Source organism: Taurulus bubalis, assembly GCF_910589615.1.
Source record: "Taurulus bubalis genome assembly, chromosome: 17".
In the NCBI taxonomy this organism is placed as follows: Eukaryota; Metazoa; Chordata; class Actinopteri; order Perciformes; family Cottidae; genus Taurulus; species Taurulus bubalis.
This window is the reverse complement of record NC_136605.1, coordinates 12473781-12490070: the sequence shown is the minus strand read 5'-3', so window position 1 is coordinate 12490070 and position 16290 is coordinate 12473781. Positions and strand designations below refer to the sequence as shown.

Genomic DNA, 16290 nt, shown 5'->3' with positions numbered 1-16290 from the left:
TAATGTATGAAACATATGGCTCTTTCTTTATCTCTCTATCGGAGCTGGCAGTGACACCACTGTCCATCTGAATGAAGTGGAGGATGGATTTGAAGCTTGTGTTTACAATGAAGAGAGAGTTGAGAGGCTGACCTTTACTGACCTACATCAAGGGTAAGAGGTCCTTTTGGAGGTTGGAACTGTTAGCCAGTACACCTTGGTTTACGGCATCAATCCCATATGGAGGACATGGACACCACAACCAAACCATATCTAATTTTGCAATGGGACATTCAAAAACACAAAGGGCTTTGAAGGTGGAGGAGAGAAAACATTTAATTGGATTGAAATGAAAGCCCACCATTAGGACAAATAATTACTATGACAACCCACTTTCATGGCAAAGTTAAACATCTAAACAAATCAATGTACATTGTATTTCCCCATCTCTACAACCGTATAACTAGTTATGCTAGAGGATAGCAAGCAAGAAGTACATTTAATAAAAAGTGTGAACAAAAAAAAAGCAGTGAACATAGAGTGCCATACATGGTAGTAATACTACCATGATTTAACCTGTATCATCTCCATCTACTCCATGCTACACACAGGCGACAGAGATATTAATCAAGAGAAAAGTAACCTATATGCACTATCACCATGAGTGAAAACTCATGTCAGGGCAGGAAGGAGACTGGAGACTAATGTGTTAGTGCTTCTTTTAAGACAGCACTTCTAACGTCCACCAGCACAACAGTCAACCATCTCTGTGGCCTCTGAGTCATCTGGAGAAGTTCAGGTGTTTCACATCTCCTTTTCCCTGCTTTTGCACCTGCCGCACCCTCCAGCCTCACAACTCCCAGACGAAGTGAGGGAGGGGGCGCGGGGGATAAAGAGAGGAAAACATGGTTCAAACTAAATGAAAGACAGACGTATTTGTGTTGGCAAGCGTGCAACCTGATCCCGGGGAAGCGCAGATGCAGTTCATTTGGCCCTGGCCAACACAGGAGCTCCGAGTGTTGAATGTCTCACTTTCCGCCGGTGGAACAATAGGGCCGATGCTGGGAGCCAGCTCTGGGGAGGGAGGAGTGTTGTAGTGGGCTTAATGACCTCGTCTCAGAGCGGCCTCCGCGTGCACCCATCTTAATTAATGAAATGCACAGAGGGCAAACAGTCCTGCAATAACACAGGAGGTGCTGCTTTCTGAGGAGCGAAATGTGGTGATAATTACATGCCCTCACTTTTTCTCTATTTTACCTATTTTTCTATCTCTCTCCCTTTGTCTGACTATTTGCTGTCATGCTTAATAAGCACACACATTTATGCCAATTCATCTACAGTGGGAGAAGGGCGGATCCTTTGTTTAAGCAAGACATTTTTTTTCTCTGATTTTGGGAGGGAGAAAAGCAGAGAGCTGTTTGGCAGTCTTTATCCAAGCCGGGAGAGGGGCTTTTTTTCTGCGGCAGCATGTTGTTTGTGTGCGTGACGATTGACGGCGTAATCCCTTTTCACAGTGTGGTCTGGCTGTGCCCGATAATGCCAGCCCGCTCAGTTTCAGCATGCCCTCCAGTGGGGCGGCAAGAGGGGGCCTGCTGGGTACGGCAGAGCCCATTCAGCCATTAATCTGGCCAGGACAAGGGAAGCTGCTGCTGCTGCTGCTGCTGCTGCTGCTGCTGCTGCTGCTGCTGCTGCAGGCGACGTGAGCAGGGTCTTAGTGCAGTCTGCTGACTGCACAGCAGCCTCGCTCTCTTTCCCTCCACACACTCGCATAAACAAGTCAGCATCGGCAAGTGAATGACAGAGGGGAGTTCACAGCGCATGCCCTCCTTTTCAAGGGCGGAGCAGGGGCGAGAGGCAGAACAAACAGAACTGCAACCAAGGGAGGGATTTCCAGAAGTTCTGAAGATATTTCTCACAGCATGGTGGGTTGAGAGAAGCAGGCCGACAGGGAGGACAAAGAAGGGGGCTGGATATAGAACAGCACCTAAAGGCAGTAAGGAATTAAGGCTGCTGAATTAGAGGCAGACGACAGAGTGTTTCTTTCCCCTCTCTTTTCCTACCCACTCAGCTATACCTGCTCTGAAAACACAAACCATTACCATTGCTCACGAGGGTTTCTCCACTTTTGCTAAAAGGCAAAACAACATTAATGTTGAATTATGTCTTCCGGGAAACGGCCGTAACATTTCAGAGATGGAAGGACAGAGAGAGAGAGCATGGCAGAAGAAGACCTAAAGGAAAGGAGGAGCAGGCTGAGCTGCCTGTCAGGTCCGCTAATTGAGAAAAAGTGACAGAACCATCAAGACACCGAAAGGGAGGAGGAGGGGCAGTACTGGGGTGTATCTCTTCAGGTTTGACTAATTGAAAGGATGGGAGAGAGAGAGAGAGGGCTAGAGAGAGGGGGAGAGAGAGGGCGAGAGAGAGAGAGAAAATCCCATAAAAGGAAAAGCTAGCAACTGCTCACAGAAGGAAAGATGGACAACTGAAGATAGGCTTGGAAAGGCGTATCAAACAGAAGTGGATTAGACAGGTGTGTGCAAGCAATTGTGTGTGCGTGCGTGTATGTATGTGTGTGTCTATATGTGTTGACAGAGATATGAGACTGCGATTGTTTTTGGCATAACGTAAGAAGTAATTTGGACCGCAGCCAGCTGGCCACAGGCCTGTGAGGAGCCCGCATGTTTTTTTTGTCTATTTTTCTTCTTTTTTTATTTTATTTTTCCACTCGGTTGATTTAGGGGGGGTTATTCATGGTTTATATAACGGTCCCACACATGAAAACAAATCTTTCAAAAGCTCATAGGGCCTAATCCATTTTATCAATGTTGTGAAAAACATCATACATTACATTTATTAAAACGTCCCTATACGCTGTTTTACATTTTTTCCCTGTCTCCTTCCACCCACAATCATATAGTGCCATCCGTCTCTGTCTATCTCTGTGTCAGCGTGAGTGAGTCCACGTCTCCGTTCGGCAAATGAACAGAAAATCCCACGTGTGGTACACACAATGGCTGTTAAGGTAATTGGCAATAAATCTGAAGAGACTATCTGAAACCAAAACCTTGTTAAATTCATGTTACTCCCTGATATCATGAAAGCCAATAATGGTTGCGTTCTTGTCACCTCAATATGAATATGCCAGCATTTGTAAGACAGTATACTGAACACTTTCGTTGTCCCAACACAATAAATCGTTAAACAAAAATCAACACAGGACTTTTCTGTACCACACTCACCGAATCCCTCTGCCAGAGTTATCTTGATCCAAGGACTATACAACACTGTTGTGTGGTGATGTTATTTATAGGTTTGCCTAAAGTGTCACTCAGCTAATGGTTCGTCACTCATGCTCCTAACAGAAATGTGGTCTGTGTGCAGGACTTAACTGGCCCTCTCTAAACATGCTCCACACTAATGTCCGCGCTCATGCGGATTAAGTTGAAAACACATATTTGTTCTCCCTGGTTTTGTCTTCGAACACCAGAAACTGAGCTTTCAAAGCTATTTCCAAATTGGAAAAAAATGTGTATGATTGTTGACTGTTTGATTGTCAGCTTGTTTTTCACAGACATGGTTAATTATTATCTTTCTCAATACTTCATCCTTTCATACTCCATATTTAAATACACTTGCCACTTTCCCATTCCACTTTCACATACACTTACAGTACACTTGTTTATACTACAGTGTACTATAGTGTATAGTTTGCATAGTTTGTCTGTGCACTTTTTTCTATTGTAAATTGAATATGATTGTTGTTGTTTATCTAATGTATGCACCACCTGCCAAGACAAATTCCTCGTATGAACATGGCAATAAATGGTTCTGTTCTGATTATTTTTAATATAGTCATTATTATCGTGTCAAAACACATTTCAAATGTTCTCATGCACTTTTGCACTTACTGGAGTAAAAACCATGTCATCATCTTTTAAAACATCCCAGTGGTTTCTAATTATCACACTTTATTTGACTTCTCTTTATCTCTGCCATAATAACATTTCAGAAGTGATAAATATAAAAATATAAATTGTTTTTAAGAGCCTCATATAAAAATAAAATCTATCTCTTACTAGACTAGGACAATATTTATCCAGACTACTACTGGTTAACAATTGATTAATGAGATCATTGTCATCTATTGCTCAATACGTGGTCGATTTTTAGCTCTTTAATCTGTGGCAAACATGTCGGAAGAATAGCAGAAACAAAGACATCCAGTACCATGACAGGTATATGCCAGAGACACGAGGCTCATACAGTAATCTTTGAATACAAATGTGAGCTGCGCTGCTCGGATTTGCATGCAAAACTGCCACTTTAACAACACACCTCGCAAAAAAAATAAAAAACTCAGAGAATATCTTTAAGGTTACAAGTGACACACTAATGCACCGACACACAAACACAAGTCAGTGCCTGCTCGGCTGCTGGTGGGGTTCTGCTGACACCCGGAGAGAGGAGGCGAGAGGCTGGGTAATTGTGCCGCTCATTTTGATGACTTGCTTTTTATGCAAAACAGGAAAAAGACAATATGCAATTATCTTGAGGAGGGAACAGCTGAATGTGGTTGATGAACAGTCTGGATTCAATCATGCTCTTAGTGTGTTATATGCAATTAAACTGCAATAGAGATAATGGCCTCCATTGCCAACTGAGTAATAATCCTAGTCATAATCACCTCCATTACTTTTATTAGGCTCTGCATTATCATCATCACTCTTATTAATATTATTCTACTTTTCCACAAGAAAAAAAATCTTTGACAATGAAACCCTGAAACTATAAAGGTGAAAGGAACACTGATGCTTACAAAATGAGTTTTGAGAGAAAATGTCTGTGACTGAGCTGATGCCAGAGCTCATATCTCATTCAAATGCATTTGTCCTGTCTCCATGTATATCTGTAGAGCGCTGGGGGGCATGCGATGGCTTAACACACTCACATCACGCAACTGGGGCGCCGCTGATCAGTGACCACAAATAACAAACACTCCCCACTGGCGTACCCCTGCGCACCAACAGCTGGGCTATTCTTAGCAAATAAATAAATACAAGACCGCTAAAATACAACTTCAAAGACTGTAGTTCACCAGATGGCATTACGCAGCCATCACATCATGTAATTAGCAAAAGATTAAGAACGTGTAAATCTAAAAAGTGACAGAAGTGAAGTCACAGGAAAGCAGACCTTGCATAAATATACGAGTCTGTGGCATTGGAGGTCTTACATTTATCTGTCGTCCTTAGCATTTGAATTCCAGAAATACCCCCAGCAGATTAATCTCTCTACTTTATCCTTGTGTGACTTCCTGGTTGTATCTAAGCAGAAATATGAGTTATTGAACTGTGTGTGTGTGTGCGTGCGTGCGTGCGTGTGTGTGTGCGTGTGTGTGTGTGTGTGTGTGTGTGGTCAGGGTTTTGTAATGCTGAGCGTCGGGTGGGAACTACCCTATTAAGCTGTGATGGAGACACCAGCTGAAAGCTCTGCAATCACTGCAACTTTTTACTGGCCTGCGAACGCGCATGCTGCTTCAGAGAGTGTTGCGTGGCATTCCTGCTGACGTGAATTGAATACCGCAAGGTTCCTTGGCTGAACTATTGACCCTGTGTCCTCATCCAGAAACCATGGCACTGTGCTCCATCCCAAACATGCTGGGCCCAGGACTATTTCGGTGCACAAATAAAAGGGTGAGAGCCTGGCTTTTTTGCGAGATGATTACAAGCTGTGCTTTGGTGGAAACCTAACACGGCCTAAAAATACACAATATCAAGAAAACAATACACCCGGCAAAGCTCGGCCCCCGATTTTGCCAAGACATGAATACCGCCTCATGCGGTCGATGTGGTCAGTGTGTGTGTGTGTGTGTGTGTGTGTGTGTGATTGAGGTACCTTCATGTGAATGGGGAAACCAGATTTGTGAGGCGCTGGAGTGAGGTCCGCCCCGGAAGGAGGGCGAGGAGGGCGAGGAGGGAGGCCGGGAAGAGTGAGACGGGTGGGAGGGGGGGGAGCCCAGACTACTCGCCAGAAAGGTCCCCATGAAGGAGGCGGAGGAATTGCCCATCAGTCCACTGCCTGCATACCCACAGGGAGAGAAAACATAGTTAGAATTAGAGGAGTGCATGTACACTGTGACTATGAGAAAACAAACCAGATGTAGATGTAAAGGTATGGAGCCCACTGGCTGTCTAGGTGGAATCACAAAGCCAAGCAGATTTGATCGCTGCCCCGGGGACCGGGTGAGAGTGTGAGACTCTCCTCCCCCCTCCCTGACAGCAGAGTCCTCTCTCCTCGTCTCCTCTCCTCTCACACAGCCTCTCCCCATGGGCAGACAGAGGTCTCATCTCACAGCTGAGTACACACTTTCTCAGGCTCTCTCCCTCTCGCTCTCACACACTTTTGCTCCTGCTCCCCAGTGTCCCTTTCTCAATTTCTCTCCCTCCCTCCATTATCTTATACTCTCCATCTCTCCCTTTCATGCCCTCAATCTCTCTTATTGCTCTGCTTCATTTCACCTCCTCTCTGTCTCCTCTCTTTCTTCTTTTCTCCCTGCATGACTCTGACAATCCTGTACTTTCTTTTGTTTCCATTTTGGTGTTTTACTCCTTTTCCTCGTGCCCTCCGCTTTGTCACAGTGGCCCTTTCCTCTCTTCTCTTTCCCTCCTGTGTCCCATCATGACGAGCAGAAAGACATTATGTGCATGCCTCTCTCCAACCCTCATTGTCTCTTATTTCCCTCCCTGTCCCCCTTTTCTCCCTGACACATAGCATTTCTTTGCTTTGTTCTTTACCATAATGATGGCACCAGCAGAGTAATCTGTCCCTGGCTGGCTGAACTGTGTGTTTAACAAGACTATGATGAGTAATTGACCATTCGTAGCAACGCCCGAGTGACTGGGGGCTGATTGTCTATTATGCTTTGCTGGGCAAGCTGGAGAAAACACACTGATTAACCACTGCTTAAATTGCATTCCCATTATGCGCTCGCCAGTGCACTTGAGCGAGGGGCCCGGTTGCCCCACTTTTTGCACATCCATTTCCCCAAGTCACACTGCCGTGAAGTCTCATGCATATGTATAGTATCAGGATGAGAGCACACGTGCATATACTTGCACAAACTCACACATTGGTGTATCCTGCATTGTGCGCACAGGGCTCGCCGTGAAAACATTGGGGTGAGCAACATGGTAAAAAAAAAAATATATCATTATCGGACCCTCGCGACGAGCTGATCTCACAAGGAGCGGTAAGTGATTAGATTTTCTTTACGCATGAATCAGTCCAAACATGAATCGATCCTTTTCTGGGAGTGTGAGAACAATTGCGTGGAAGTCTTAATCAGCCAGGTGGTGAGAGAGCACATCCTCTGGGCAGACAGCGGGGATAAACCCATCATTCTGCCTGCCGCTCGCTCCTGCACCGAATAGCCTGTGGCTCATCGGCCAGAGCACAGGAGCATGCAGAGGCGCGCGCACACACGCACACGCACACACGCACACGCACACACACACACACACACACAGAATAGGCATGGACACGTATTATTGCACACATATGAACACACCTCAATGTCACACTTTTCACCCCAGACAGGTGGAAATCCCCCACAATCCCCAACCTCACACTAGCTTGAAAACCACCTTAAAACCCACGGTGTGTGTGTGTGACGGTCTAATACAAACTTGCAGAAAAGCAGTCTCCTAAACAGTGTTTGAATAGCACATTTGACACTGCAACAAAAAAATATCCTCAAAATCTGCCCACAGGAAAAAACTGTGTTTGAGTATTGCATTTTTTGTTGTTCATCATTTGTTTTATGGATATTATAACCTGCTTTAAAGGGGACATATCGTGCTCATATTCAGGTTATTTATTTAAGCCCCCCTTGCTCTGATTGGCTTATGATAAAAATGGTGTACCTTTAGCAAGCAGGCAGCATCTAATTTCTGATGCAATGTTGGGGACAAAATATAAACCAATAGAACATAGGCAACCAGCAGTAGAAGGAATTATATTATCATTACAAACATTTGCAGGATAAAACTCAGAAATGATGAGTAAGACTTAAAATATCTTTCGGAGGCAGCCGTGTAGGAATGGGTGCCATAGCAACATCATACATGCCAGTGGGAGGTAGCCTGATGGCATACTATGGTATCCATGCTTTTCTCCTTTTCCCTCTACGCTGCCACCTCCCATCACCCCTGACCCTGCGGAGCACTTCTGGCAGAGCTCTGTGGAGTGCAGGGTGGGGTTTGGGGTGGTGGAGTATTGCCAGCGTGCTCGCTAGGCACACATCCAGCCCCCATCATCCAGTAAACCCAGGCCTCCTGGATGGCACCGCCCTCAACATTGCACACTCCTCGGCCCTCTCTTTCTGCCGCCTTCAGTAACCCCAGCTTTCCCCAGTGCCTCCGGCTCACATAAATCAGCTAATCCTCCTGCATTATTAACTGCCTCGCCCCAGAGAGAGAGAAAGGGTGAGAGCGTCATAGAGGAACCGTGAAGCCCCTCTTCACCGAGAGAGGAGAGAGCCTCTGCCAGAAAGACAAGGGGAGGAAAGGGACAATACATAAAAAGGGAATGTCTAAATGTTAGGCAAGGGGATCTTTGAAGTTTAAGCTGATGTTCGGGGAGAAGAAAAACCTTAGGAGGGTCTTGGATGAACTCCTACACAACCAGAGCAGACCTCTAGGGGGTCCAGTTTGCTGGGAAAATCTGAATTGTAGTACAGAATAATACTGCAGTCGCCTTCTCCACTGTCACATTGGCACTTGCTGACTCTACAGCTTGTCACTCAGTGAGTGACCCCTCCCTCTGTGTTGTGTCTGCGTCCTGCTGAGAAACAGTAGAAAAATGTCTCTCTTGCAGTTTCTCAAGTGTCCTCATATCACTGCTAAATCTAACGTTCACATTATCAACACTCACACTGTTTTAATATGATGCCCTGCCTAAACTCATTCGGAGCCTAATGAATCAGAGGTGTCGGTGAGAAAGCACCGACAAAACTGCTACGGCGTCGGGGCAGTTCCAGTTTAGGTACCAACCAAAGCAGTGCAGAACAAGTGAAGCAAAGGTCCCGAGGCATGACAGCATCCGTCCTGGAATCAGCGTAACTGTTTATTTAGCAGCTTATTAAATTATGACATGGATCCAGGGAGCCTGGTACCGCTTCGCCAGCTCCTTGTAAAAGTTGTGTTTCCTCTGCCTGCATTTTGTTTTTAACCCTGTTTATTTATTTCTCCGGTTCTGAAGTGGTGCCAGCAGTGAGCTTGTATGGGTTCTTAAGAAAATCGGGTCATGCGCATCCTAATCAGCGCCGATCGCTGACAGCGATGAATATTAATCCTATTAGGAAATTAAAGGAGAAGGGAGCATTGGGATGAGGGAACCCTACTTCTATCATCCCACTGACACCCTCACTCGCAAAGCTGCGTTTAAACGGGTTCAAATGTACAAACACAGAAACAAACGCACAAATATCCAAGAACCTCTGGAGGTGGAGGTGTCAAGTGCTACTCCACCCACACTGCAGCGTGGGTGTGTCGGGTGAGGGAGTCCAGTATGTGCGCAACGACCAAAACACATGCATGCACACACAGCAATGTGGGCCCGGGCAGAGGCCCTCGTGCACGGCACGGAGTGAGCAGCAGGCGGGGAGGCGGAGCGGCGAGAATGAAGGCCCAGTTGTCATGGGAACGAAAAAGAAACAGCGCTTGAGGCACGGAGGGTAGCCATTACAGCAGCAGTGGGCAGATGCAGGCGGTCAGTGTGCTGCTCAGCAACAACGGCCTCTTCAACCTACCTTGAAAGCCCACCAAACACACACACACACACACACACACACACACACACACACACACACACACACACACACACACACACACACACACACACACACACACACACACACACACACACACACACACACACACACACAGGAGATGTCAGAATCTTTGCCCCTACTTATTAATGCAACTCAAGGGTGAGGAGTTGTTTGGTGTCGTAACAAGGAGTTATACAATAATAGCATGTAAAGGGATTCATGTGGGCCAAGCAGTGATGGAACAAAAGCTGGTAAGACAACAAGCACCCACCGACAACACGTTGTTCTTTTGAACGCTGGGAATCAGATCAAATTTTCCTCCAGGAGAAATACACACCGATACACTCGCACGTGTGTGCTTGGGCACGTTAGGTCGCACGCGCAAAAGCTCAGATCTGTGAGTATACCTATTGTCTAAGAGGAGATAAAGTACAATTATTTCACTGTACATGACGTTTCTCCGTTTGCTCTTGAAAAGTGAGTCAGAGGAGGCTGCAGCTCTTCGTCTTATCTGCAGACGGCATCCTGAAGGGACGGATAGACGTGTCGTCTAGACAAGGACAGCAGACAGGCGACGACAGATGAGAGTAATGGTGACAAGAGAAAAAGAGAAAATTGCAGGTCTGACTGCATCAACCTGTTCTCCACAGCTCAGTGATCAGCCAGCGCCAGAGATGGGAGGACAGAAGAAGAAATGCCCGGAGATAGAAACACACACACACACACACAATGCACCCTTAACAATCACAGCTCATATACTCTCCCTTCGTCATGTCCTGGGACAAAACAAACACCCCCTTTCTTCTCGTTTTAAATAAATCAAATCAAATCAATACCAGCAAGAGTGGAGACGATAAAAAAATTAAACCAGAAACCTTTTCTTTTTCCAAGAGCTTCTTAAAATTGCTGGCACAACGTCTACTATTAGAATGGGATTTGTGATTTCTGACAAGTTCTTAATGTGCCCTGCTTTGGCTCTTTAACACTTGAGTAGGAATGAACCTGAAAGTCGAGACAGAGGCGATGAAGAAATAGACATTTCAAAATGAACTTACCAAGCGAAAACATATTGAACAGGATGCGTCTTTCTCATCAGACTTTCCTAACGATGTATTTCCATGTTCTGCCCAGAAATGCAGACGCCCAAGAAGAAGCCAGCCAGACTTTCCACACACATATTCACTCATAAACACATAACTAAGTTTCTGAGCCTCTCTAGCAACACGGGGAAAGTGGATTGGATCGGGCAACTGTACACACCGGCAGCCCCAGACAGACTGCACCCGCTACCCTGGAGGGCCGCTGACTAACCCAGCGACTACTTCCTCACAATAAAACACAGAAGGAATTTCAAATGGCTACTAAAGAGGGGGGATTTCCTTCAAACAGTCACAGTCATCTTGAAAACATTAGCACAACTGGTAGCCAAATTCCTCCTCTCTTCAGAAACAACTGGAGCAGGAGTTGTTTTTGTTGTTGTCGTCGTTGTTTGCCCGCCCCCCGCTTCGCAAACTCCCTCACTGACTTTAGACATTCTCAAGTGAGAGAGACGGAGCGCGCAGGCAGTCCAGTCCTGGATCCGGGCCATGTGCAGAGGTGGGGGAAAGTGCCAGCAGCGCACACGCCTCCGACACTCTCCACACTGCGTGCCTGTGGAGTGAGTTTAGTGGATGTGGTCAGCGCGGGGGTGGGAGAGGTGGAGAAGGAGCGGAAGGAGCAGTTGGAAGAATGGATGGAGGAAGAGAGTGAGAGTATGACGGGGCAACATCCAGAGGAGGGGTAAGGGGCGAGAGTTGAGGCTAGAAGTGTAGATAGGGGTGTGAGGATAACTGTGAGAAACTTTGAGAGCGAAAGAGCACCAGAGAGTGTGTGGGAGTGTGTGTCGCCGAGCATATGCGTGCCTCCGCGTGTGCGATTGTGTGCGTATGGTGGTCGTCTCGCTGAAAGTTGACAGCCTGTGTTTGTCGAGTGGCTTCGTGGTCAGCCACTTGCTTGTGATTGAAGCGATGGTGGGGTAAGATGGAATGATTTCTTTTTGAGCACTATGCAAATAAAATTGTCTCGGGGAGGTCAGCCAAAGCATCCCGTGCACTTCACCCAGCTGTTTATACTATACAAGTTGACATGATAGGGTTAAGAGATTCTAATCCTAAACAAATTAGTCCAACTGGCTCGTCCTGGCTTGGCAGGGATCCTGAAAACAACAATGGATCTACACAGGCAGTGATGCTGCGGAGAGAACAGATAGAACAAAATATGCCTCAGAGACATTTTCCCCTAAGAGGTGTGGAGTGATGTCAAAGAACATGCACATATCGCACCAATATGTTTCCCGCCATCGATTCTCCTTCTCGCCCTCCTTTGCCATTTGTACAGGCGAATAAATGTGTGCCGCTACCTGGCCAACCCTCTCAAGGGGAATTCCACCTGAGTTTTACTGCAATTAATCATTTATAAAGGCTCCTTTTCAGAGAGGCTAATCAATGCAACAAAAAAAAAGAAGGTGTTTCACCACTAATCCCATCACTCCTGTGGCAACAGTAGTGTGGAGGAGGGCAGGGGGTAGCTGACAGGAAGAGATAGCAATGTCTGGAAGAGTTCCTGCTGAAGAAGTGTTTTATGAGCACAGTAAATAAAGAGCTGGACACACGGCACCGGTGCAGCTATTTGCAGAGCAGACCAGGAAGTGTGTTGTTTAAGAGCTCTGAAGTAAGAGCAGGCGGAGGGGTGAAGGCCACAGGGTTCGAAGGAGCTGAGGTACGGGTGAAGAGGTGAAGGGTAAAGCGCAGGGCAGGATATGTGGGGATGTCTCTGGCAGACTAGAAAGAAACTGGACAAAGAGAGTAGCTGGACATGAGTGTTTGGGCAAATGCTGAAGGTAAAGAAAGGGTCTGTTAGGTCTGGGCTCGTCGCTCGGACCTGTGTTTAGGCGAGTTCGCTGTGATCCGTGTGAAAGTGCAGAAGTGTGCTGAGTCACTGGCCTCCTCTGTGCAGAACACGCAGACATTCCAGGCTGGGACACAGGAGGTGGGAGGACGGATTCGAAACAGCAGCAGGACCGGGCCGGCACAAATGAGTTCAAGGCCCATTACCTTCCCTTTACACCCACCCACACATGCACACTCACGTTCCCTACTCCCATAACACAGGTTTAATGGCATTCACAAGAAAAGCGATGCCACAACACAAAATCACCAAACTCTGCTTTCAATTTCTCCTCTGAGAAGTTAAATGTTGATGGCGTAACATTTACAGTGCATATTGCATCAGGCAATGTGTTTTCTCTCCAAGCACCACCTATTTCAATCAGTATTCTACTTTATTAAACCCTCCTCCACGCTGCCTAATAAAGCAATTGTGTTTTGTGTGTCTTGGTTCAAATGAAATGCAAGTGTTTCCTATGGAATGGTCAATAATGGCCTGACATTATGCTGCGCACTCGCAGGGCCAGAAGTGTTTTGTTCTTTGCATACTAGGGCGCTACACACTCCTCAAGGAGAACCATTTGTTATCTGTCCAAACTTTGGTGAGTGTGCTTGTTAACTGACCCATTGTTACATGAGGGTGTTTCAGGGCCGTTTGCTGCGTTCCGGCTCTTTATTCTTGAGGCGTGAAATTGTGATTACCATAGCGGGGCTCATCCATCTCATGCTCTCTTCCACACATGCACGCTAAATATCCACATTTGTATTTTGCCTTCTCTCTTCCACTTCTTGTCTCTGTCAATGTGATACATATACACACACACACACACACACACACACACACACACACACACACACACACACACACACATAAAAAGAGCCGCCCACAGCTGCGTCAGGCCATCTCTCTAACAATCCAATCTGTTTTCTTTCCCATGATGTTTCCCATTGGCACAGGGAGGAGAAAATCAGATTTACTCCCCCACAGGGCCCATGCAGTTGCACTGATATGGAAAATGATTTCAGTGCTGCTTGAGCCCATAAACATTATTTTGGTCTCCCCTGTTAATGACACATTTCTTCCCAGCATTGTGAATCTCACAGAGGAAGAGATGAGTGTGGGGTTTGGGGAGGAGGAGGAAGAGAGGAAGGGGGGAGGAATCCTCCAGGGCCTCGCATACAACAGGGGAGTCCTTCACCCCTCAAACTGCATCCTGACATCCAAGCCTTTCTCACCCTCTTCCTCTTACACACACATATGTAGAAACACACACACACACACACGCACACACACACACAGCTAATCAACCATGCAGGAACTTAAATAGCTACAGCCTTCATACAAAGCCCCAAAAAGAAAAACCACAGTACAAAGATATCCCTGCTGGAAAACGAGCAGTCAAAGAGGGATTTCTCACCTCTCTCTCTCTTTCTCCCTCTCTCTCGCTCTCTCTCTGTCAGACTGATTCCAAACACACTGCATTTGGCTCCAGGGCTCAAAGCAGCCCCACTACAATTGTGTCACACAGCCCACATATCTTTTATTGGTGGTAGCAGCCAATATAGCAACCAAACCCCCTCCTCCTCTTGAACACAGGGATACAATGTGTACTTTCAGTGGTAAGTTACAAACACTCTCTGCCCGAGGCATATTGTCAACGAGAGGAGCGCGCTGTAGCCTCGAGTCCTAAACACAAGTCATTTAACATGATGGCGTTAAAAGGAGACTCCAACAGGCCAATAGTGAGACACTAAACCTCCCATTTGGCATCCATTAATACCCATCTGCGGGACCAAATACGAGGGGGCGAAAGCGGGAAATGGCCATGTTAGGTCGGACTAGACACTGTTCTCAGCTTTTTAATAATCTCTCACAGGTCTCTCAATCTTCACATGCAAAGATGACGTGTTCATGGTTCTCTTGTTCCTCTGGAAACATCACGTGGAATGCTCAGGATCTGGTTTGTTTTACAGCTGATGACTGATCTGTCTAAATCCATTGGTTTTATGCTCTGGCTAAGGGGATGGATGGGTGACTAACGGCGGCTTGCGTGCCATGTTTCAGCCGACGCAGCCAAAGCTCAGCCAGCCAGGTCACGGACACAGACATGCCTGGTAGTGGGAAAAAGGCAGATTAAAACAAGTGCTCAGCACTATTCCCTCTAATTAGTCCCCTGTTAACTTTTGAACTTAATTGGTTAATTGAGATGTGGTTAGACTGGGCAGGTTTCCCCTCCCTCAGGGTGACCATACGGCTCCAGTGTTTCAGCCTGGCACAGGAGCTCTCTCTCTCTCTCTCTCTCTCTCTCTCTCTCTCTCTCTCTCTCTCTCTCTCTCTCTCTCTCTCTCTCTCTCTCTCCCCTCTCTCTCTCTCTCTCTCTCTCTCTCTCTCCCCCCGCTTCTCTCTCTCTCTCTCTCTCTCTCTCTCTCTCCTCCTGCCTCTCTCTCTCTCTCTCTCTCTCTCTCTCCATCCATCCCACCGCTCCAGTGACGAGGAGTAATGATGCCGCACAGGAGGCAGTAAAACAGTGTTTTGCGAGTGAATTTTAGCAGAGATTGTGCCCATGCACTGCAAATATGCTTGTGCCACATCAAAGCAGCTCTCTGACTACCCAGTCCTGGGTGGTCCAAACCTCTATTTTCTCTACCAGCAGCGCTAGATAGCTTCGGAAAAGTGGAGTGTGGATGTGGGTGGATGTTACCTCACCACAGGCGAGTATGTTCTGTCGAACTCAGAAGTCAGTTTGCTTTGGAGGAGACATGAACAGCGTGAGGATGGAGAATAAAAGTGCGGTGCAGTACATACACAGATAAACACACAAAACCCCATAGGCGTCACATTGCTCGAGTCTCCCCATCTCCTCTGGTTGATGTATAAGGATACCCACAACACCACATAAATCTGCAGGCAGCTCGACTCATTGGGGCAGATTTTGCCTGCCGTCTTCCCTTTTTCACTTTCATCCCCTCTTCTCCATTTGCTCCTTTGAGCCCCATCACTCATTCCCCTTTTCGGTTTTCCCTTTCCGTCCTAACACCCTCTCCATCATCCCTCCATCACTCCCTCTCCTTCCCCCATGCTGCTCAGCTCCATATTTCTGTCCTCTCTCATCACCCCGCTCTCTTCCCTCAGTTGCCGTCATCCGCATGGTTCAAAATGGAAACACTTTCTCTTAATTTTCTGGGTTTTAAAAAAGCGCAATGTACGTCTTGTTTTATGGGGAGTCAGAGGTTCACCCCTCCCTCCGTCAGAACCGCCCATAAATCAGCATCCCAGCATTGAACTGGCAACCAGGGCTCGTCGGAATGTCCTGTTCCTTTTCTTGTCCTCCCATCCTATCTTCCTCCCTCTTCCATCTGTGGCCCGCCGCCTCCTTTAGGTCATGGAGAGCAGTGCTGGACTCGAGGGCCCTTGTTACAGAGACTGCTTTGCCGCTGTCCTCCGAGTTCTCTTAGATTGGCCTGTAATATGATAAAGTCCTGGAGTGATGTGTGTGAGAGAAACAGAAGGCAGCTCCCTGCTCTGGCTTCTCTCCGTCTGATGTAGCCTGTCAGGGG

At 46.8% G+C, this 16290-nt stretch overlaps 1 protein-coding gene across 1 annotated transcript in view; it reads right to left on the bottom strand.

The window, feature by feature from the left end:
- Window positions 1-16290, bottom strand: part of bahcc1a (BAH domain and coiled-coil containing 1a) — a gene marked incomplete at its 5' end in the record, with an annotated part of 56195 nt that overhangs the window by 25690 nt on the left and 14215 nt on the right. The window contains one exon of the mRNA XM_079232960.1: window positions 5875-6053. Within this exon, the coding sequence (XP_079089086.1) occupies window positions 5875-6053 (179 nt within the window). The remainder of the gene's footprint in view (window positions 1-5874; window positions 6054-16290) is intronic.